This window comes from Rattus norvegicus, chromosome 13 (assembly GCF_036323735.1).
Source record: "Rattus norvegicus strain BN/NHsdMcwi chromosome 13, GRCr8, whole genome shotgun sequence".
Taxonomy (NCBI): Eukaryota; Metazoa; Chordata; class Mammalia; order Rodentia; family Muridae; genus Rattus; species Rattus norvegicus.
The window spans coordinates 44,115,196-44,139,586 of record NC_086031.1 but is presented as its reverse complement, the minus strand read 5'-3'; the positions used below and the strand labels follow the sequence as shown (position 1 = coordinate 44,139,586).

The window sequence follows — 24,391 nt, the reverse complement described above, 5'->3', positions numbered from 1 at the left end:
TTTTATGTGAGGGTTTGAGTGTAGAAAAGTGTGCGGCTGGGATGTGTTTCTGCCAAGATATCTAGCAGATATCTTGGGATACTGCGGTGTGGACCTAGCGGGGGAAAAAGACAACTATACTCTTTTCTATTTTATATATTATTACAACAACAGTGCCCAGCCTAGCAGATTCACCTACAACACAGCTCTTGCACCTGAAGCTCAGAAACAATGACAGACGAGGGAGTGGAAGAATTTTCAAGAACCGGAGGAATGAGTTTCCTTTGAAATTTGGTGTCCTAGAAATGCCGGAGGAGCTCTATCTATGCAGTCACTTTGGTATGTCTGCCAAAATAGGACCTGAAGACAGATGACACCAGCAGGCATGGTAATGTGGAAGGGGAAATCATGTGGGGTCTTAACCTTAGACAAAGGGGATAATGACAGAAAATAATGTGTCTTCTCCAGGGAACAGCACACAAAGTGCTTATCCTGCACTATCTAGTACCAAGTGGGTAGCCATGGAATCATATACAAACAGGTTATCTTATATATACTACATATATGATATATACAATATATGATATATATGATCATGAATATATGCTATATATGCTATATATATCATATATATATATATATATGATAGATATATCAACAATAAAGAGAAATAGGGGCCATGAATTTGAGAGCAATCTGTGGTGTGTGTGTGTGTGTGTGTGTGTGTGTGTGTGTGTGTGTGTGTGAAGGGTTGGGGTGGAAAGAGAAACGCAGAAAATGTAATATTTAATTTCATGAAATAAAAAAATACTTTAAAAGGAAACCATAGAGAGGCAAAGTGATGATACCTAAATGCCTTTTCCAGGGTCAACCCTACTGGGAAAGCTTTTCTGTGAACAAGCACAATCAGGGAAGCATACTTGTCAAATTAAAGCACTGTAGAAAAGAGAGCCAGTTGTATTAAAGAAGAAATGATATGCATGTGTCATGGGAACCAAACATCTCACAAGCTCAGAGAATAGTAAAACATATGAGCCCTCATTTGTTTCTGATTCTGCCTTGGACTGATTTGGTTTTCCTTGCCTCACTGTTAAGTCTCTAGTCCCCCTCCTGCAACCCTTCTCCTATGCTTCCACTACCATTTCTAATAAGATGCTTTGCAGTGAGCTAGGTGGTCAGTAGCCAAGTCATTAACTCTCCAGTGCCTTATTTTGGGGGACTTTGATTAAATAAAACAATGGCCATATTTCAGGAAGCAAATGTCCTTTTATTTTTACAAGATTGAATGGGAACTTAGTTGTGTGGAGGAAGAGAGATTTCTACAGAGCTTAGAAATGTCCCACTGCAAGCCTCTGGTTTCCCATCCATGTTGCAATAAACACAAAGGGTAAACTATAGGCTTCTGTTCTTCCTCTTCTACTACTGACTTTTTATTGCAAACACCCTAATTGTATACATGCCATTTTGAGTCTAAATATTCTTGCACAATAGCTGCCATGGTCCCCATGCCCTGACAAGGACCTTGTAACCCAGAATGCAAATCACCATGCCAACATCATACTTGAAGACGTAGAGATGCCATTTTTATGTTGGTAGAAGGAAAAAGTAAGAAGAATAAGGAATTTGTTCCATTAATGTATGTCACACTGCTGACAATTAAGGAGAATTTAGTGAATAGACCCATTAAATCAACACATGGTACGGGGGATAATTATGAAATAATAGTTTCCTCTTCCTCAGGAAATGTGCATCAAAATGCTAATTAAACTTTAGGCACAATGATCCAGCTTCCTGTCTTTGCAATGCTCATCTCCATCACCAGCACTGATTAGCTCTGAGGGTGCTGGGACATTATGCAAGGATCTGACAACTTGATACAACTGTGCAATGCGCTTAGCTATCGGAGAAGTAGTCAGCTCTGAGTCCTGATTACCATTCCCATCCGAAGCCTCTGTTTACAGTGAGATCAGCTTGCTGCATGAGAGAAGACATGGTCCCAGTGGTCAGGGCGCCAACAAGAATCTGACATCCTAGCGCTGTTGTTAGGAAACAGCCCTATATATGTTCGTCACAGTGATGGTCACGTGGGGCTGCTCAACGTTATTATTGCTGGTGTCAAGGTTCTTATTGCTATCATTATGTAACACGGCAGATGCTTTTAAAGGAGCAGCCTTCTCATTTCACACTGACAAGCACGCAGTTGTCTATATCGTCTTCAAGACTCATGAAAGGACGTTAAATTATTTTCTCCATCTCTACTTTCTAACCCCCCAAACCAGATAGCACTTGGACAACGTTAGAGACAATAGCTGTCCCAAGGAAACAAATGCGGAGCCATGCAGAGCAACTTCAGAACTATTTCTGCAACAGAGGAGTTAGCCCCCTCACCAAATGGTTTGACCTGAGAGGGAGAGTTTTCATAGCAAAACACTTCGAACTTTCTGGCATCTTCTGTGAGTAAATTAGAACAAGCAAGGAAGGTTATGACCTCTACATTTACTTAAACTAGGTCAGGCTCCCCATTTTTCCATATGTATATTAATAAAGTCCATGTTAATATCCATCTTAATATGGGGACATATGTATCTAGTCATGCAAATGTTATGCAGACAGTTAAGATACTTTCCCATGAGGAGCAGGAAAGATAGCTCAGTGGTTAAGAGGACCGACTGCTCTTCCAGAGGTCCTGAGTTCAAATCCCAGCGACCCTATGGTCGTATGGTGGCTTACGATCATCTGTAATGGGATCCGAGATGCCCTCTTCTTGCGTGTGTGAAGAGAGTCACAGCGTACTCACATACATAATATAAATAAATTTTTTTTTTAAAAAAAGACACTTTCCTGTTAAAATAAACACTACATTTTAAAGAAAGAAAAGCATTCAGCCCAACAACATTGCAATCCTTCCAAAATTAAGTTTTACAAGCTGCAAACCTCTGATTTCCTCAGACGGAAAAAAATTATTGTCAGCTCAGCACTCATTCAATGGAGAACTTTGTCCCAGCTGAGCAGTCGCCTAACGGTGAGTAGGGCTTAAGTAGGCAGGTTGGTGAAGTGACCAAAGGCAACAATCCTTCCCTGTGCCTGCCTCAAACTAAGTGGCCTCAAATCTTAACCTTCAGGATATTTAAATTGTTCACAAATAGATAACGAGAAGCTGATATAGGAACATCACAGTGGCGGACTTTTTTTTTTTTTTTTTTTTTTTTGGTTCTTTTTTTCGGAGCTGGGGACCGAACCCAGGGCCTTGCGCTTCCTAGGCAAGCGCTCTACCACTGAGCTAAGGCTTTACTCCTGAGACATCTCAACATTGCGCATCCTTCAGAACCTCTGAGCAAATAAAAGTAACACATCAGGACTCACTTTTAGGTTACAATCATTAATAAGGAATTAATAACTAGTAACCGGAAATGTGAGTCATTAACTCATGCCATAGATACCCTGCACTGTAACAGCAAGGTGTCTGTCTCTGTGTGCCCCACACTTCATCAGCAGAACGTTTAAAACGGTGTAATTTCATGCATTCAAGCTTTCTCTTCACAATATTTATAACTCATTCTTGTGTTTTTCCTCTCCCTATCTTCAAGCAAGAATACGAGTTTAAAATATCAAAGTTTACCATCTGGAAATACTATTGTAATCATACTATTTAATATTTTTATAATGCTGTTTTATTTTCATTTTACTGAAAAGGGAAAAACGAGGCAAACGGTTGGTCATAATTTTTTGCCTGCTCTGGAAGAAGCAGGGACGTCGGAAGAAGACTATGTCATCTTTAGGAAACCAGCAAAAGGCAAATACAGAGTCATGAATAGAGGCAGCCTTGCACAGTGGGGTTGAACGCTTAGGAGGAAATTGATAGTTCTAGGATGATAATGGAACAGAACCAAGACATTATAATGAGAGTCATTTGGTGCTAAAGAAGACCCTTTAAAAATGGCGCACAGCCAACTCACAGCGTGACCATTACAGGCTATTTTCCTTGTTCACGGTCTCCCCGTGAAGGCCTAGGAAGAGGCAATGGTATTTGAAATCACTCACACTCATTTGCAAGTTTTCATTTGTTTTTCTTTCCCTTCAAGTGAGGAGTGGGTTCTTGGGAAAAATTCTTCTCCCATGTCACTAGAAGAGAGCCTTGAAGAGTCGCACTGTAATTTATAAAGAACAACAGAGAAGGAAATCCTGGAAGATTCAGCCAATCAACAAAATAAATTACCTGTGGGCATTTGCTCCATGTTCCCCACTCAGACATGACGCACTCACTAGGACACAGAAGAGAACAGGCCTGGGTCTCTGGGGGAGCATCATCCTGGTTGCACAGGCTCCTGTCCACTGCCCCTCCTTCTCTGTCAGCAGTACTCACACACCTGTTAGACAGTGGTGGCAATAAAGATATATACATTTAAATTAAGACCACCAGAGAAACCAGGAAACAAACCAACAATCCAATCTTCACCACTCAGTGATCTTTTCTCGGGTGATAACACTTGACAGGGCAAGTAAAGGTATTCAGAAATATTATGGGTAATGGCTGTCTTGTGCAGTACCCATTCTGCAGAGACCTAGAATATGCCCAGGTTTAGTACCAAGCGGATATAATTTTCACAAATCTTGAAACTTTCTTTTTCCAAATGCTGAATAGATGATATTGTTTCAGCCAGAACCTTCATACTTTCTGTGGGTCTTAGAAACTTTCCCTAAAGTTCCCCAAGCACCTGCATATTTACACAACATATTACAGGGGACAGGAAAATAATTTGTTGTTATCTAAAGCATTTGAGTTTCACATAGCTATGTGGGACGCAGATCCCACAGTCAAGGGAAGTGTGCAAGCATTGCCACAGCCATAGAAGTCTAAGAATATATATTATACCTGCATGATCAACCAAGCATCAACATCAACTTAGAGATAAAACACATATAATGACATCTGTCATTGTGCTCCGGTTCCACATGATGGAAAATCAAATATACTACTGAAAATGGTTTAAATAAACTACACGGACAAGATCAAGATTTGGCAGAAATATCAGAGACTTATAAATCACTTCCCCCGGGGTTGGAGATTTAGCTCAGCGGTAGAGCGCTTGCCTAGCGAGCGCAAGGCCCTGGGTTCGGTCCCCAGCTCCGGAAAAAAAAAAATCACTTCCCATTGCTAATTGGAAAGTATTTTAAAAAATGGTTGAGTGTTTCTGCCTCCACACAATCTGGCATTTAAATAGAAATGTGCATAATTCACACCAAACCAACCACAAACTGGAAATACTTAGAGTGGCAGGATTCATATACAACCAAGCTAGAAATGACTCAACTGTTGAGTATCATATAACAGTTGTACCCACTGTTCTAAATTCCACTGAATCCAGTAACTATGATAATGTATATAGTCCTATAGGTACACAAAACAGCTTGGGTGGCACAGATATGCTATTAAAGGCTGACACACACCAAGTGTCTATACTCTATGATGATATTTTCATATAGATGTTTAATGTGAAACAAAACTAATTTGTGGAGTCAGACTAGGCATTACTTTTAAAAGAATGGTTAGTGACTAATAAGGCATAAGTAATATTAGAAATATTTTGTTTCTGACTTTGGGCTTAGTTGCAGAAGTATTCTGAGAACTTACCCAGTCATATTCCCATGATATATCCATTTACTTATATTTGTATCTCAGAAATGGATTTATAATTTCCATGTCTCCAAAAAAATTAAAGAAATGAGCTGTTGGTCACTTTTTCTAGATGTCAGAAATTATTTTTCTCAATAATTATTGATTTAGTTAATTTTTGGAATCAAGGTCTAAGATCTTCCAGGGTGGCCTTTGAACTTCTGATACCTTATCTCTCAAATGCTAAAGATTACAAACATGGCCTGCACTTAATAATTTTGAGGCCTTACTATCGTACCAGTGCCTTAACCAGTCATTGAGGTACAAAACCAGAAGAAAACTAGACAGCTACTGTATCTGTGAGTGTTTTGCTCTAATGAAGATGAAAATGACAACAATGTCCTGGTGTATACTTAATACCCTAGGACTTAGGAGACTGAGGCACAAATATTGTGACTTCGGGGCTGTTAGAAACTAGCCTGAGTAGAAAGAACTGACAGAAGGCATTTGCTGGTCTAATACTGTCAGATATCAGGGTACGCATTGCATTTTAAGAGTGATGTCCTAAAGCACTGTGGTGCCTCCTGCCGTAATTATGCTATCTTTCCCCAAAAGAGTTCCTTATGATACATTAAAATAGAAATTAAATATCCAACTAACTTCCGGAAATGATGTTGAAATTCAACGAGCTTTAGGAGTTGAATTAATAAAAATTAACCATATCATACAGGGAGGTAACAAAGCCTGGTGGGTAGATAGGAAGAAAAGGTCTCCAGCAGAGGGAGTCCTGGTGCAACATCATATCCAGGTTTGTTTCTGCTCGGTTAGGAGTCAGTAGGAGAAAGAGGGTCCACAGAATGGCTTCAGAGTTTTTCCTGGGACAAACCGAAAAAGCTAGAAAGTGCTTTTTCTCTTGACTGCCCAAACTGAACTGAAGACTTTTGGCTAGTGAGAACCAGTGGACATAGGCACTGATTTCTGCTCACTTCCAATCCACAAAAGCAGTAAGGAATAAAGGTATTTGTTACCAATGCATAATTAATGGTGATGATAAGAAGAGTAATTTTCTGTTGTAGTCTCATCTCCTCTTCTCTCTTCCCCACTCTTAGGGATCCTGGTGAACAAACTGTGTTCATAGGAAGAGGGTATGGGAAGATGTGACTTCCAACTACTGAATCATGGTGCTAGATCTCTGTGACAAATTAGATGCCTCATGGAATAGTAAGCCTTCAGGTGATAATAGTGAAAGTAGCTACATTTATATTACAGAAACATCCCACGGATGATTCTAGCATCTCTAGTATCAAGTATTTGAGGATGGGCTGTTGGGGTGAAGATGGGGTAAAACACTAGAGAGGTTTTGAAAATGTGTATAAGAGGTGTCTAGACTCCCAGATGCCCTCCTGCAGTGCACAAAGTCTAGTGACTGTTACTCTTCTCTGCCTGCAAGTAACTGAAGGTTTAATACCCAGAGAAGGTTCCCAAATGCCCTTGGATTAGAGAGCTCTCAGTACAATGAAGATCCTTATACACCAACAGGAATTTCAGTAGATGTCTACGTTCTGAAAATAACATCACCACTCACTTATCTTGTCTGACAACTGTATAACATAGATATACAACATAGGTTTCCTGGAGCCTGAGTGCAGATGCCAGGGCTTGACAGAGATGCTATTTGAGGGACATGGCTTTTGCTCCTAAGGCCTCAGAGGCAACTCTTGTCCCCTCTACCATTTTAAAGCCCCTCATGAACAAATTGTGCCATCATAGACAGTTTAGAACTGTTGTCTCACTGCAAGATTCACCTTATTCCCACCCAACACATACCATAAAGAATCTAGGAACTAGAATGGGATATTGGGGGCTACCATTCTCTTAGCCACACTAGAATTCTTACTGCGCTCCAGAATACTGGCTATCAGAATTATCTATTTCATTCATGATGGAAGAAGCATTTCTAGGGCTGCTGAGTGGACCACAAGTAAAGATTTAAAAAGACAGAAATTGAAGGTGTTCCCAGATGAGATGCAGTAGTCCATTATAGCCCCTGTCATCAATTTCCTTGCCCATCTCCCCTTCAGCAATCACTCACTTCACTCAAACACTGCAAAACTGCTTCTGGGCATTTTCTCTGTTTGCTGTCAACACTTCCTGCCCTTTGCTCCCCTCCACTATTACATCTTGAACCACTTTGGTCATGTTTCTATTGTCATTGTTGATAGCCCTCTTATCAGAGTCATTCAGAGACTCCCCACCAACAAGTTCAGCGATCAATGCTTATCTCAGCCAACTCAGTGGCATTTGAGACAATTGATTACAGCACCTTTCTTTAAAAACTCTCTTGGGTACCTTCTTATTCCCTTTGTTTTTTTTTCCTATTTTCCCCTGGACATTTCTCAGTCTCATTTTTAGAAACATTGTCTTTGAATCTTGCTAACTTATAAATGTTGGAGTTACCCAGGGCTCAAAACATTATCAACATATACCAAATTTATAAGCTAATGGCAGGGAAATTTATAACCTTAATCTCTCCACTGAACAGCAGCCTATAATGGCTCAGTTGGAAAGTTAATATCATATCTCAAATTTAATGCATTTGAAAGCTAACTTGTTTTCCTGTCAAGCCTGATTGTCACAGTTCCCAATTCAACAAACAGTACCACCATTCCTCCTGTCGATTGGCCAGTTCATAATCATCTCCATATTTCTTTCTTTCCTCTTCTGTAGTCATTTAATTATCATAGCCTATGTCCTGTAGCTTTGAAATTTATCCTAAATTTGACATTCTCATCATCTTCAATTTATTAAACCAGATTTAACTTGACAGTCTCTGTCACCTGGAATTCTGCAATGACCTCAAACCTACATCTTTGCATGCAAATTTCTCTACCCTTCGGGATCTTTTCTATAACACCCCAGTGTGGTTTATTTTGGACAAGTACCCCCTCCACCCCAAACCGTCCATAGCCTTATGGCTCCCATCTTTGGATAGATAGAATAATATCCCATCTTTGCCTTCTTGAGAGCACAACATGGATTTCACACCAGCAGTAGCCATGTGGGACATCTGGTTATTCCTCTATCAAGTCAAGGAGCATCTCTCCTATCCTACTTCTGGGGATTCTCCTTTACACCCAAGCCATTTTCTCATTTTATTCAGGTTCCTGTATGAATTCCAGTTTGTTGGATTCCACTTTATTCCAGCCTCTCTAAAATAGGACCCCTGCAACTCCAAACCAACTTAGGTTTTATTCTTGACATTTGAAGCAAAGCCATCTCCTTATACAATGACTTATATGTTTATATTGTGTCAGTTTTACTTTTCACTGAGGAAACAGATACTGTTTGTTTGCCATTTTATTTCGTATACTCAGTACCACATGTGAGACATAGGAAGCAAAGAATCATAAATACAGGTTGAACTGGAAAGTTTTACAGCCATGAATGAACTGTGAATTGGTATTCTAGCACTGAGGTTGTGAGAAAGGAAAGAGATAATGCTTCATTTGGTGTACCTACGTCTTATTAAGATCAATAATTGTTTATAGTCCAATGTGGCTTGAGAAAATGCTTCATATGTTTGCATCAGACATTAACAGTGGATATGCAATGGTCAGCTAGGGCCACCATAGGAAACAGAAAAACATCATGAGAATGTAGTACAGGCCATACTGATGTATTTTCTCCTAGTTCTATAATCTGATAACAAACTGTTGTCAGGTTTCTTCTTTCTCCCATGTCTGTAATCTTTCCTCTGCATATATCTATGTACTTATCTCCCCCTCCCCACCTTGTTTGACATAATAGAGAAGGCATCATGTTGATTAGTATGTCCTCAAATGTAGGTTTCTTCTGCTTCTACCTGCCAAATGCACCACCATGTCCAGCCTCGCAACCTCAGCTTCTCATACAGACACCACTCGGAGCACTAGGGCAGACATACTGCTTCACATCTCTCTAACTATCTCATCCCATTTATTCCCATTATCCCATGATCTCATTGTCTCCATTCAAGTATGAGGAGCCAGGGCTTAGAACTTTGACAGATGGATTTGAGGAGGGGTAGAGTTAGTACGCCACACAGCAACATCTGTTAGTTGTACTGTTTTATGGTATCCGGCTGTGAAGGCATGGGCTGAGAGGTCTTAGGTACCTGCCTTTTCCTCCATCAGAATGCCACCGTTTTGTCAGTAGCAATTTTCACTCTTAAAGCTTTCTATCTTCCTTGAGATTACCTTTCAAAATTTCAAAGAGGAACAGGAAGAAAGTGCAGAAGGGTGCCTCAACTTCCAATATAAACTTGCTTGGCACAACTGCATGAGACTGTGATCATAGTCGATCATAGGCAGAGGTTCTGACAAAGAAACTGTGAAAGCCCAAAGTCTGCTAGAACCTGAGCCAAAGCGCCCGAGGAGCAGAGCAGCAGTGGAGAGGGAAAGGGAAGGGAAAGGGAAAGGGAAAGTGGAGCTCTCAGCTAGTGTTTTGCTTGGGCTACTGAGAGGCATCTTAACGCTTCAGCCATCAGCTGTTGCTTTCCCATGCCTTTCCGAGGTTTGGAGGTTTGGAGCTGCTAGAGTGGTCATTATGGGATGAATTGCTGAATGAAGAAACTTCCTGAAAGCCAACAAAAGTAAATGGGACATACCATCGCAACCGGCTTCCTGCTAACAGTTACCATAACAGACAGCTATCTAGCTCAGGCACGGAATAGCCTTTAGTAGTGGGGTTTTCCACATCTAAAAAATGAATGCCCAGTGCTGTTTACATGGGTGACTGACAACACTAATCTTCCTTTTTATTTTACATACTGCTAACGGTGCACCGGAATTCTAGCTTTTGCTTGTCCAAATGATAACACATATTGTTATTATGCCTTGTTGGGAAGGCAACCGTTCTTTGGGTACAAGTTATTTCTATAGGACAAAAAATCCCTTTGACAAACTTGCTCAGAGTGACCTAGCATTCAAAACTGTTTTATAGAAATGCTTTTTATGCTAAGATGTATTCACAGATCTCATTGAATTTTAGTATCTGGGGCTAGTGATGGGGGGGAGGGGGCTTAAATTTGTCATGGCATCCCCAAATAGATTAAGAGCCATCAAGGTGCCAGCCACAAGTGCTGAAATGAGAAATGGCAAAGCAGTGAGAACCTCCTGATTTGTTAGCAGTGGTTGGTTGGGAGTCAATGGAAGGACGGTGGTCTGTCCTGTGACGTGGACTGGTTCCAGTATAATTAGGAAATAGTAAAGATGTGAGTGGTAGATTGCAGAGACCATTCTATTGTTCACACGGCTGGAAGGCTACATTTGCTTCCCTGGATTGTTGAAGGTGAGCACAGAGGACATAGATGTCATCGTGTACCAGCGCTGGTGTTTTTATGAAGAGCACAAATGCTCCGCCCCTTCAGGGTCACGCACCTGATTCTTCTGGATTGTGTTCCTCTTCCACAGCGTGGGGATCTCAGCTCATTGTTGATCTTGCATGGAGACCAGTGTTCTACAACCCAGGAATACTGATCGCATTCACTGTAACATGGGACTGCTTCGTGAACCTGTCCAGAAGAGGGAAGAAAAGAAAAATCACATGGAGCTATCCGAGTCATAGAAAATCCTTTAGTAATGCTCGCTGAACAGAACCTGAGAAATGACACTGTGGCCCACTGGCCAAATTACGACCCCCAAAAGGAAGACATATTTGACTTCTCTGAATTGAGTGAGCTGCCTGAGGAAGCACAGAGGGAAATCAAGTGAAGTCAGACACTATGCCTTCAAAGACAAGAACGAAGGACAGCCATTCTGCTGCCAGGAGCAGGAATTCTATCATCATTCCATTTCCTCAAGAAGCTTGCTCACATACATTAGACACAGGCTCTCAATTAGATGGTATACTGTATTCCCAGATGTACTTTAACATGTCAACTGAAACAAACATATGCAAGGCAAACTTACTCTTGAATATGAGGGGTTTTTAGAATACCTAAGAAAAGTAGTATTATTTACACTAGAAATTTCTTTATTTTTCTTTGCCTCGAAATGATCAGTGCTACCAGGCAATCATTCAGCCTCCTAAGCATTGTGGCTTCATATGAATGTAGCTATTTGTGGGATGGGCTCAAAGCATAGCTAAAGTGAATATGTGTGCATAATACACACACACACACACACACACACACACTATACAAGGAAAGAAAACTGATAAATAATTACTCATTTGGCATGCTTACTAAGGATATTTATAATTGTTCTAATTAAAAATAAGGCAGAGAGGACATTGAACTCTCCCAGTCTCTCCTATGCATTTGCTTATGGTAAGGCTTTCCCAAATACATTGCTGCATAGCCCAGGCATCGGAGGTCTCTCTGAGGCTGCATTGAACATTCATTGCTTCTCATCACAGACACAGGCTTCTCTTAGTATAAGAGACACAAGGAAAGTAAAACCCTCTGGTTCACAGGGAAGACTCTGGCACAGACAGGATGCAAAGGAGGGACTCGGCCTCTTATGAAAGACGTAATAAAGCTTTTCTTCCTAAACAAGAGTTAAATACCAGTCCCTTTCCCAATTTCCTTGGAGATTGGGCAGAACCACCCCCAAAAGAAACGCTGCCTATAAGTTCCTACTAAATGCAAGGAAAAGCACAGTGTAGTGGGATACTCCGAGCAAGACTGGAGCTCTGCCAGTGTGCTCACAGAAACCACATCATGTGAGATTGGAGACACCAGTTCTGAGGCATCACAGTGCCAGGAGCTATTTTTAACCATAGGATTCTATTTAGCCCTGGCACATGGAGAACACCAGGAAAAGACAGAACATAAGGTGAGGAACATGAGAGGACAAAAATCAAAGGAGAAAGGAAGACGGGGGAAATTGGTGTGGGGAATCAAGTAATGAAAAAAAAAAAACCAATAGCTTCATGCTGCGGGTGCTGACGGAGTGTCAGGGTTGGAAGCCTTTCTACAGTAGAATAACGGGGCAGCTACTTACAACAGAAATGTCTGCTCCCATTCTCATAGGACAGGAGAGGGAAGAGGAGAATATCCCCAAAATAAAAGACAAGATTCTACCAATAGATACTCAGCTAACAACTAGCACAATGAAGTTCTCACTGAATTCACATGTTATCTGTCTACAATTTTTAATGCGTATCAATATGTATTTTCATAAATACTTTAATATGGAAATGAGGAAGCATCTCTGTTTAACTCCTTCAAATAACTAAGATATAGATCAAAAATTCATTATACAGGCGACTGCCCTGTATCTCATGAACAAACTTAACAGAATATTGGTGGGGAATCCTTTGGGGGAAGGTACCCGGCTTTCTTAAGCTGTCAGTACTGAGAAGAGCTTACACTTCTACACCATGCTCCCTCCTATGTAAAGCTCCAAGATCAGATGGGAAATGAAAAGTGCTCAGATGCACGTACCTGCCTCATCACGCATTGGCTTGCTGTCTTTATTCCTTATTCTCCAGTGGTCTGAGGAGCGAGCCACCCATGACAGACTTCCGTGAGGCACAGAGAAGGCCTGTATAGGAAGATACTGAGCCACCTTCCTGGATGAGATTGTTAAACCCAGCACCTCTTCAGAGCGAGTCTCTGCACACATGGAGTTACTTGAGATTTTCTCTTCCCCATATGTACAATCTATTTTGTTTATTTTTACCACTTAAAATTAAACCACAGCTTTGTCTAGGCTAAGCAAGTTCTATCCTAGTGAGCTATATTCCCACACCATGGTCTCAATTTTAAACCTGTTCATGCTGTGCCTTCTAGCTGACAAATGCCTGCCTTCCCTGCAAAGCCTAGAAAATTCAACACCTTCATTGCCATAGACTGAGCTCTCAAGATCCACATACAGCAGCCCAGCATGGTGGTTAGGGCCACAGTGTGTTTGCCTGAGGAGCAAACGCACACAAAAGGTATCACCTCAACCCTATCTGTGTTGAGTACCTTCTCAGTATCTTAATATTTTTAACCTTAGTTATATTAACAATGTGTATGATCTAGACCTTAAATAACACTGAGTTAATACACCAAAAACACAATCCTACAATTTATACTCTACACACATATATTTACTTTTGATACTAACAAAGACAGGCATGTGCATGTGTTTGCTGGAGAGAGAGGAGGGGGAAAGTGAGGGAGGGAGGAGGAGGGGAAGGGAGAGTTTGGTCAACGTTTGCAGGAGGTGAGCAAAGGTTATGTTTTGGGGAGATCTTATTTCATAAAATCTTGGAGATCTTAATGAGTATTAGCCTGAAACAGAGTTTTGAACGTACCCACTTGGCTTTCATTTAATTCTCCCAGTGTAGCCCACGCTACGGCACTGTGAGTATTTTATAAAGGACAATAAAACGCCACACAAAAGAAATAGCTGCCTTTTTCTGAAGGACTGGCATGACAAAGAACCAAAAGCCTGGTCTCACTAAAACCCTGTCGTTCCTCAGGTCAGGACTCCTCATCTGCCCCCAACAGCTGAGGTTCAAAGTGACTCAGGGTAGGCAAGAATGCAACAGGACATCAGATGAAGTCCATAGGTTCTGATTTCTCCCTGTCATCTTTTAGCTCCGGCTACTGTGTATTGCTGTTTGCTGGTTTTATTATTATAGCTTTATAATGAAATGTGTCACCATGTGGACTTTATCAGGAAATCATATGAAAATGTTCTGCAGCGGAGAAATGAGCCGTGGGAAAGTTAAATGAAAATCAGTTCTAAATGGCACAAATTAGGGGAAAATAACAGCTTTTAATAGGGCCATAGATGCTAACTACATTGCTGAAAACTCTAAATCCTCTGAGAGAGGCAGCAGTTCATTCTCCTAGAAATGAGTGCTGTTTATTACGTCTTCGCTGGGGATCTGGGTTTTTATAATTTTGCCAGCTCCAGATTCATCTCATAAACCCATTCGCTAGTCAGCCTTTTAATATTCATGAAATAAACCTGCACTTGCCGTCGTGGGTTAGTTTAATTAAGTGGTGCTCAGAGAGACCTTCTTTCTAGTGAGATGGACTTCCTTGCATGAGCTTGGAAGTAGGGTCTCAGTGGGCTCTGGGGTCGTCTTTATCATATATCACAGGCTTAGAGTTCAAGGGCCTAAAACTAAAATCACATGGCAAAAACAATGAATAAATGCAGAGGAAGTAAGAGAGAAAAGGATGGATGAGGGATGGAGAAAGTAAGGATGGAGAAAGAAAGGATTCAGAACCTCTGATTGGTTGCAATAAAACATACAGCATTGCTGGCACAAATGGCCCAGGTAGAGAACTTCAGCTCCGAGGCCTCCAACTTTAACACCGGATATTTAGCAGAGTTTAAATCTGTTCAAAGGCCCATTTGGGATCAAATATCTTGGCAAGTTGTAGCTAGGTTCGATCCTACTGCAATGAGATATGATGGTCCCTAGAAGTACCGAGATCCTTAGCACAATGTGCTTCCTGCTGCCCTAAGAGTTGCGAACACTTCATATAAGATGTGTGCCTTTGCCTCAGATGAAGCCAGCGTTCTCAGCCCCTAACTCTAAGACCTTCCATTCTAGCCTTTCTCTGTTCAGATTGTCTCAGTCTCTTCTCCAGAGCTCCCATTTTCTCTCCAGATGGGTTCTATCCCTCAGCTTGCCAAGGTGATCCTTTTACAAGTTAGTCAACAACTCTCAGTCATCTCTGACTTGACTTTGAAGGGCCACATTACTCCAAAAGCATTGTTTCCAGCTTCACCAGTCTACTCTGTATGTGATTGTGCATAATGTAATGTGTGATATGAAGATCCGACTGAAAGCAGCTCTGTCCACGTTATGGGCCATCATGATCCTGCGTGTAAGAAATTCTGCCACAAGTCTTCATCATCAGAATCACTTGTGCTTGGCAAGGTTTGTATGGCCCTTATATATAGGTAAAAACCCGTAGCGTGAATCTGGCTATCTGAGCATTTTACTTTGGAGATGTCTGTTTCCCATAGGCAATGTCTGCTCAGTTTGTAGAAGCTAATTACCAGCCACCAAACGATGATTTGTGTTAGTGACATTCTTGTTGCTCTAACCAAATATCTGGCAGCCAGCAAAGCCAGAGAAGAAAGTTTTGGCTCATAATTTGAAGTTGCAGTCAATCCTGGTAGGAAAGACAATGGCTTGAGGCTTTAGCAGCATGGGCTACAACTGGTTGGATCATGTCATCAGTCAGAAAGCAGAGAGCAGAGCAGAGTCATGGAAAGGCTACAAAACCTCAAAGCCCATCATCCAATTAGCCAATTCCTCCAGAAAGTCTCTACACAGTAAAGGCTCTATAGCAATGGTTCTCAACCCCGTGGACACAAGGGTGCCCAAGATCATTGAAAAACACAGATACATACATAATGATAAATAACAGTATTAAAATTACAATTATGAAGTGGCAATGAAAATAATGTTATGGTTGGGGTCACCATAACATGGGAAACTGTATTCAAGGGTCACAGCACTAGAAATGTTTAGAAACACTACTCTGCAGCCTTCCAAAACACTGGCAACCAATGAGGGGTCAAATGTTGAAACTGTGAGCCTCTGGGGGACATTTTACCCCAAAAGCTTAAGAGTACTGCCTGCTCTTTAGTGGTGCAGATGATGTTGGTAGTCGGCTCTCTATATTTTCAGGCTACAGAGTCAACCAATCACGTACCACAAGTACTCAAAATGAAATATTGTATCTGCAAGATTTTTTTAAATTACCATTATCTCCCTAAATAATGGGACAACTATTTCTACATTCTTTATACTGTTTTACTTATGACAAGTAATATTGAGTTGACTTAAAATATACTCAAAAATGTACTAGCCAATATGCTAATACTATGCTATTTGCATAATGTACTTGAATGTGTACAGATTTTAGTTTCTACAGACAGTCCTGGGACTAGCCTCTTGAGGATAATAAGTAGTAGTTATAGTTTAAAATTCCTACAAAGGAAAGCCATAAAATAAGTGTTTGAAGGTGTCTATCAGACAACATGTATTTCTTTATATAAAAAATTGCACATGTATTTATTCTTAATCTTTGGGTATGGAGGCTCCTTTGACAATTTCAAAAAAGGAAGGATATCTCTTTAAAAAAACAATTTTTGAAACTGAAGCAAGAACAGACATATGTCTTTAGAGTGATTGGAATTATTTTAATTAAAAAGAGAAAAAAATCCATACATGTATTCAAACTGATATCTATGGGCAAATCATCCTGCTTGTAATTTTGTGCTGGGTTTCTCAGAGGGAATCTGGAGTCAGTTTTCTCCGTAGATTATTTCTAGGTCAGGTGAACAGTACTCAGAATTGTTGGCAATCATTAGTTTAGTTCAAGTGCTGACATGAGTCCCCACCCCACCTCCCAAGCAACCCCAGCTTCCCAGGCATCTTTTCATTCTAGATTTTTCATCTAGGTGGCTACTACGAAGGCATACTCAGAATGCCATCACACTGGGCTGGTTAGTAGTTACCATTGGTTTACATATGCATTGGGTATTTTCAATTTGATATTAAAAATGACCCTCAGGATGCAAACTGAACATTATTTACTAAGTCTATTGATGAACACATTATTGAACAATTAGGTTTTTATTTAAAAAAAACAGTTGGTGGCTGTATTTCCTGTCTTCCCAGTTTCCAACTGGGATTTGCAGCATCTGAGGAGGAATTCACATACCAAACTTATCTACAGTTTCAATGACCAATGGAATCTGAGGCATGGTAGTGTCATCTCTTGTCAAAAGATGTTATACTGTCATGAATAATGAAATTTTAAATTAACTTGTGGGCCCTGTGGCATTTGAATTAGCTTATTGCTTATTAGGAATTTTCCAAACCTAGGCCAAGAGCAGAAGGGCTTCATGGAACAGGCTGAGCAGACAATGCCTATGGGAACCAGACATCTCCAGAGCAGGACTCTGAGGCAGCCGCATCCACACTCCAGCTCGCCATTTGCTTCTTTAGGCTTTAGTGGTTTTTAGCTATATGTAAGGATTATACCAACCTTGTTGAACTCAAAGAGACAGGGAACTGCCACCTCTTCACGGAAATAAGACATTGACTATGAAGAAGTCTACACACTAAATTTGCAACACTGCTTAGATCGCATAAGGCATTTTGTGTGGAATAGCTTCCCCCCTGAATGTAATAATGAAGGATATCCCCCACCTCCCCGGCCCCAGAGCAGTGCTCAAAGCCATTTTTCTTCCTACAGATGTAGTCTTCTTTTGGGTCTAAATCAATTATTTCTTTTAAACAGGGTTTCCATATGTAGCCCTAGCTGGCCTAGAATTCATAGAGGTCTGTTTGTGTCCGTGTCTGGAGCACTGTGATTAAAGACCTGGCCGTATTAGTCATCTCTTAAACACCGAGTATTCAATATCAAGGCAGACACTTTCACTCAGGGAAAACTGTCTGTGCTCCTTTGACTTGAATGTAGTTGTCCTACGTACTCTGAGGGGCACACAGGGATTCAGGACCCAAAGTCTTATATCATGAGACTGAGAGTAGAAATCTGGTGTGATTATTGGTTTCTGATGGGGCTTCTAAGAAGTCATTAGATTAAGTAGTTGGGAACTCTCCTTACTAAATCTGTGATGGCCTCATAAGGACCAGGGGAAAACACACAGATTCAGAAAGACATGCATTTCATGCACAGGGATATTCAGCCTTAGGGACTGTTGGAGAATGGGGTGTGCTATTTGGGCTTCTTATCATAAGAACTGTGGCTAAAAGTACCTCCCCACCCCCGTTTTTTATCATAGAAGTGAAAATCTGACAACACAAGTGATAAACATGGATCCACTTTCCTCCTATGATGACAGAACGGAAACTGAAGTATCCTAAACTGCATGGATATGTATCCACGTCTTCCCTGTACCCTGTCTTCAGGGCTGTCGCACGGCATCGTGCTATTACTACACAGTGTGCTTAATAGAGAGGGACTGCAAGGCTCTCATCTAGAGGCCCAGAATTACCCATGATGACATAGTTTAGATTATTCACAACGACAAATCTCTAGAAATGATTTAATTAAAAAACTCTATGTACCTCAAGTATCGCCAGTATGATACCCAGAATATGAAATATTCCAACATCTGCATTTTTGAGCACCCACGTGATATCACAGATCAAACATTCCATGGCTTACCTCATGAGGTGGGTTGCAATTAAGACACAAGTACACTGAAAGTGCTGTATAAATTAGCCTGAGCTTATGTGTACAATCACAAATGATTTTGGGGTGTGGACTTGGGTCCCTCCCCAAGGCATCTTCTTATGTAGATACAACATTCCAATTTCAAAATAAATTCCCACAGCCTGTCTCAGGTATTCCAGACGAGGATACTCCATCTGTATTATATCTTCACTTGTAGCTGATTTATGATCGTAACTGTGTGCTATTTAAGTGAATGTGAAAATAAATCATGGTTTTCAAGTGAAATGCACCATAAAGAGCATAAATTACTGGTTTCTTTTCAGCTTTATAAACTGTGTGATAGCCTACAAGAACAACAGTAACATGAATGTATGCATTCACCATATCTGGCGCAACTTACTGAGCAGAGAAAGCACACCAACCAGGGCAACGTGGGGAAGCTCAAGTAAAAAGCGTAACTGAACCCCACAGCCCTTGACAGAAAATCTCAATGAATACAACATGAGGAGGAATCTTTCTCTCGGGTCTGAATGCCTTGCCTTCATCTTCTGGATGAGGCAAATTCCTCTTACTTCAGAAAAGGAATAGAAAAGAGATCCCAAACGTCACAGACATGAAATGAATCAATCACTGGAGGACAGGTGCATGGTACTGCTTGCACCAGGTGTCTAACGTAATCAAAGAGATGTGAGCAAAGAGCAGGACAGTGGGGCCAGAGGATAAGGCTGGGGAGGAACATTGCAAATCAACTGGGGCAAAATTTCTGTTATACAAGCTAAGTTATAGAGATCTTCATACGGTGCCATGCCTGTAGATGGTGAGTCTCTGGTGTAGAGAATGGTGAGTGAACATTTTAAAAGGGGTAGGTTTCATATCTAGTTTTCTTATTACAATAAAATTGCTTAAAATTGAAGAGAGGATTTTTTTTGTCTCAGAGAAGTTTAGAGTACAGGGAATATTGTATGCAATATAGTATAAGAACAGAGAGATGATGGGTAGATAGGTATATGGTTAGACACTAGATAGATGACAGCAGATGATAAAAAGATGATGCATAGAAATGATGGATGGTAGATGGAAGATAGATGTTAATTAGATTATTGATAGGTAATGGGTAGGAGTGATAGATTTGTGAGAGGATGCAGAGAGAAATAGGCAGCTAGACAGACAAGCAGGTATACATATTTAAATAGTAAGCCTGTGTCCTAGAATACCACAGCCCAAGATCCATCATGATAGCAGATTTCTCTGTGGTAACAGAAAAGAGACAGGGAGCTGGAGAGAAGTCTTGTAGGAGAAGAATCCATATCGCCCTTGCAGAGGACTAGAGTTGGTTCCCAGATCACAACAGCTTGAAGCTCCAACACCTAGTTCTCACCTCAGTGGGTACCTGCAATCCCATGTACACAATAGCACATACATATAGTTTAATGAGAGAGAGAGAGAGAGAGAGAGAGAGAGAGAGAGAGAGAGAGAGAGAGAGATACTAAAAGGAGACTGCCTTGGTTAACGTTACAGGCTATTCATTTTTCCCATAACTGAAAGGAATAAGGTGGGGCTAAATACTCACTCATTAATAGATCTGTCTTCTCAAGAAATGGTAAGCTAATCGGAAAAGTATTTGGTGGTATTTGATGTTTATCAAAAAAGGTAGAATGTGCTTGACCTCAAGCTTGCAGCTTTTTATTGTATAGGAAATGGAAGCTTTGAGGTGTAGAGCTTTTTTTTTTCTGTGATACAAGAAAAAGGGAGAAGGGACTTCGCAAGTTATTTCTAGAGGCTCAGAGCATCACACTTTTCCTGTTTCTGTTTCCAGGATACACATCCCACCTACTTGTTCAGTGTGAGCAAGAAAGCGATGGGATGGCAAACACCCAGGAAAACTAATTTGTATCATAAAAAGTGTTTTGAATAAGGAAGCTATATAACTCGAGGTACTCATTGCAGGAAGCCCTGTGTGTGGTTAGACTATCAAATGCAAACGCCTAAGGATTAATGGCATACATTGAACTGATGTGGACAAGTGGGTTGTTAATTACTCAAGCAAACAAACATCTAAATGTAATTCTCATGAATGGTTCACAGATGCCGCGATGCATGAAGGTTGAAGCTTGGGGATTATAGGTAATGGGGTAAAGAAAATGGGAGAATGATGAAGTAGCATTTCATAAGACTTCTGATGGTCATAGCAGGAAATAAAGGTGAGGCATAATAAGCCATTCTGAATGCGAAGAAGAAGATGTGGTGAACGGGAAGGCCAAAGAGGAGTGAAACTGGTACAGCCTCTGCGTGATGTCACTGCTAAGCTTAACGTGCATCTGAGCATGCTAAGCACTGACTTCAGCACTGGTCTCAAGAACCTTCTAACATAAAGAGGGAAAGATACTACAGGATAAGGAGTGAAAATGACAGACTCAATCAAAAGAGCTATGCGACTTTTTAGGATCATTTAAATTTAATGTATTCTAGAATGGAGGGGAGGATTCACACTTTTGTTTTAAAACCCACAGTGGGAGGGAAAGGAAAAGCAAGTGTTTGCTAAATGCCCTGTATTCTGGGGAGTATCCATCCCTCATGAGAAGGGCAGCGGAAAGCTGGTAAGTGCCTGCCAAGAAAAGTACCTTGTATCACATTTTGTTTTCCCTTTTATGTTGACTTACCTATGAAGGGGATGGCCCTGTTCCCCAATTGGTTCTTGATTCATTTGTAAAAAAAAAAAAGTCAGGGGCCAATTGCTGGGTGGAAGGTACAGGTGGGACTTCCAGGTCCAAGAAACAAAAAAGATATACAAGGAAAGAGAAAATTATTTTCTGCTGTGCTTTGGAGGAAGAAGAATACATCAGCTGTGTGAGTTCTCACGGGGAGCTAGAGCCTGTGGCCACTGCTCCAGGCAGGTGGTCATGGATGTTTGATGTTTGGCAGGGGTTATATGGTACTAGCTACTGAAGTTTAAGGCAGGTAAGGAGAGACAGAAATAAAAATATTAATAAGGGTCCACCTTTCCAGGTGGGAGACAGTAATGCCCAACAATTGTGCCAATAAGGCAAGTTGTAAAGGAACAAACTGTGTGTGTGTCTTTTTTCCATGGATTCAAGAAACGCTGGGAAGGGGCTGGTAGCGCTGTCATCTCTGGGAGCTAATGGCAGGTAGAGCAAAAGGGAAGCCGAGTGGGGGCTGGTAGCTCAGACAGTGCCGGAGTAAAAGGTGGAACTAAAACTGTTCCCAACATACCTGAGATTAAATCCCACACCAGGGGGAGACGTGAAAACAACCCAGCCTTCTGAAGATCTGTTCCAAATGACCACTGCCACCCCACCACCCCACCTCCACCGCAACTCCCCCAGCAACAAGACTAAAACTCAGTCTGACTGAGTTACAGGAGCAAGTCCAAAAGGAAAGCCTATAATTAGCAGGAACCATCTTTTCACACCGCCCCCGACCCTCAGCAGTCTCAGGCCCAATGCTGCAACCAGTTAATCACCAGGGTGGTAAGCAAATGTTCCCTACTATGAAATACACCCGAGTTCTCCAGCATAGCTCATCCACGGCCTGTCAGGAAACAAGGAAAATAAGAAGTCCCAAGTGTGTCCTTTCTTCTGCCTAGAAAAAATAAGTTTTAAAGAAGTAAAAGAATATTCCAGTCTCTACACTGTTGCAAACTTGCCCAATGATCCAAACGAAGCTGTAGTCTTTAGAGTAGGAGGCAAAAGAAGGGTTTATGGCAGGATCCAAGACAGTAGGCCAATTACTATGATCCTGTTGTTTTGGGGAAAAAAATCTAACGATTAAGGGGTGGCAGTAATAAAATACCCTTAAAATGATTGTTATGTATGAAACACCTGCTAAAAATATCTATATGTGGTTGTTCACACACACACACACACACACACACACACGAGACACCAAATCAAAGCAGCAACAACAACAACAAAGGCTCGATAACATGTGGTCTTCCTGCTCTCCCATCGAAAAGTGGACTAAGATGCTCTCTGAGCGCACAGACCCCTAATACGTTAGAGGGTAAGGCTGAGCACAGCACAGAACGGCTCTAAACAATTTAAGTCTGTAGTATATGCCCTTCCACAGTGAACTTGATCTGTCTAGGATGAAGGCAATGTGGAAGGTAGAAGCAGAAGTGAAGGTTTATAACCATGGAGCACACAGCCTGACCTCCGAAGAGAGAGCAACAAGCTAGATTGAGTAATGGAATCCCTGCCATTCACTCGCAAGCTGGCAAATTGGGATCTTGGCTCTGATTTCCACCTTAATTCCATCAGCCCAACACATGTATTAAGGACTAATTGAGAGCTGCAGTTTTATGGAATAAAGAGCATTTTTGTTCTAAACCTTCTTCCTCCGAGGCAGCCGGTAATGGAGAGAAAGGCAGAAACAGCCTTCTGCCTCATAATATAATAAAAGCAGACTATATCGCCAGGCAGAGAGCGATTGTCTAAAGCCAGCCTTACTTGGCCTTTATCCTAGTAAATGTATGTCATCAAGCAAAAGGAAAATAGCTGATGATCCTGCATCAGCGACGCTCAGTAAGAGGAACTATTAACATAAGAAGCAGAGTCATGTGGGCTTTAAAATATGCTTTGGAATGGCTGAGTTACCCATTTATGTAAGGAGGGCAGGTTTCCTTCCATAAGTTTGGCTAAAAAATGAGTTCAAATGTAAAATTCACTTGCAAAATTCACTGACAGATCATGACTAAAACCTAAAAAGGCTGCAAATCATATTTTTTTGGGGGAAACAAAAGTACAAACGTTGACCCACTAAGTATAAAGTGAAGAAAGCAGACAGAATTGTGTGCAGCTGGGTTCTGGTCTGTGCTTTAGAGAACAGCACACTGACACATACATGAAGCATACATACATGGAGGGAGCAAAGCCATGCAGAAACGCTTCCACGAAACTTTCCTGAGGACACACATTCTGACACTGCTGTCCCCAGAAGCTAAAATGTCCGTCATTTTTACTAATTGCGTAATTCATTTACATGAATCCAGAAGCCATCCATCTACCTCCGATTTCTCTGAGTATTGCTGATGGTAACTGTAAATCATTGCTCTCCCACCCCAACTAGGGATGTCCTAGGCTAATTAAGAAAACAAATCAATGTTTCTGCAAACTCCCATTTAGTATGATTTTCATTCTCTTCCAGTTCACTGTTCAAAGTTCACTGTGTACAACAAAGGCAGACCGCGCTGGCATGGGGTGGCTGGCTCTCAGTGACAACTTGCATTCAGAGCATAGGCACCCGTGTCTTGACACATTATTGAGATTGCACACAGTGTGTGGTGTAAGCTGGACTCCCAAAAGATTCATGTCAATGCATGGGCTAAGTTCTCAAAAGCATAGGATTTGCTGTTCTAGACCCAGGCTGGCAAGCATATGGGGCAGGGGTGTCTGGTAAACTACGTTCTGCCTTAGCAAGGAACACACTGCTTCTAATTGATGAAGTGACATTTTCAGGGCAGTTTCGGGGATGGGAAACATCAGGCTGTTTGTTCATATTGGATTCCTGTCCTTCACTGTAGTGTTCCTTGGTTGGCTCTTATTAAATTGATAATGCAGTTCTCTCTGGGGGTGGCTTCATCTCAGAAAAGGGTGAAGGGCGCTTTTATATCATGTGAAAGATGATGCGCG

The 24,391-nt window shown here is 41.2% G+C and overlaps 1 protein-coding gene across 2 annotated transcripts in view; it reads right to left on the bottom strand.

Annotated features, from left to right (window-relative positions):
- The window catches only part of Thsd7b (thrombospondin type 1 domain containing 7B), an 898,652-nt gene that overhangs the window by 79,960 nt on the left and 794,301 nt on the right, over positions 1-24,391 (bottom strand). For both annotated transcript variants that reach the window (XM_039090425.1, NM_001191669.1), the window contains 2 exons: positions 11,011-11,144; positions 4,196-4,346 (listed from right to left, as the gene is read on the bottom strand). In XM_039090425.1, the coding sequence (XP_038946353.1) occupies positions 4,196-4,346; positions 11,011-11,144 (285 nt within the window). The remainder of the gene's footprint in view (positions 1-4,195; positions 4,347-11,010; positions 11,145-24,391) is intronic.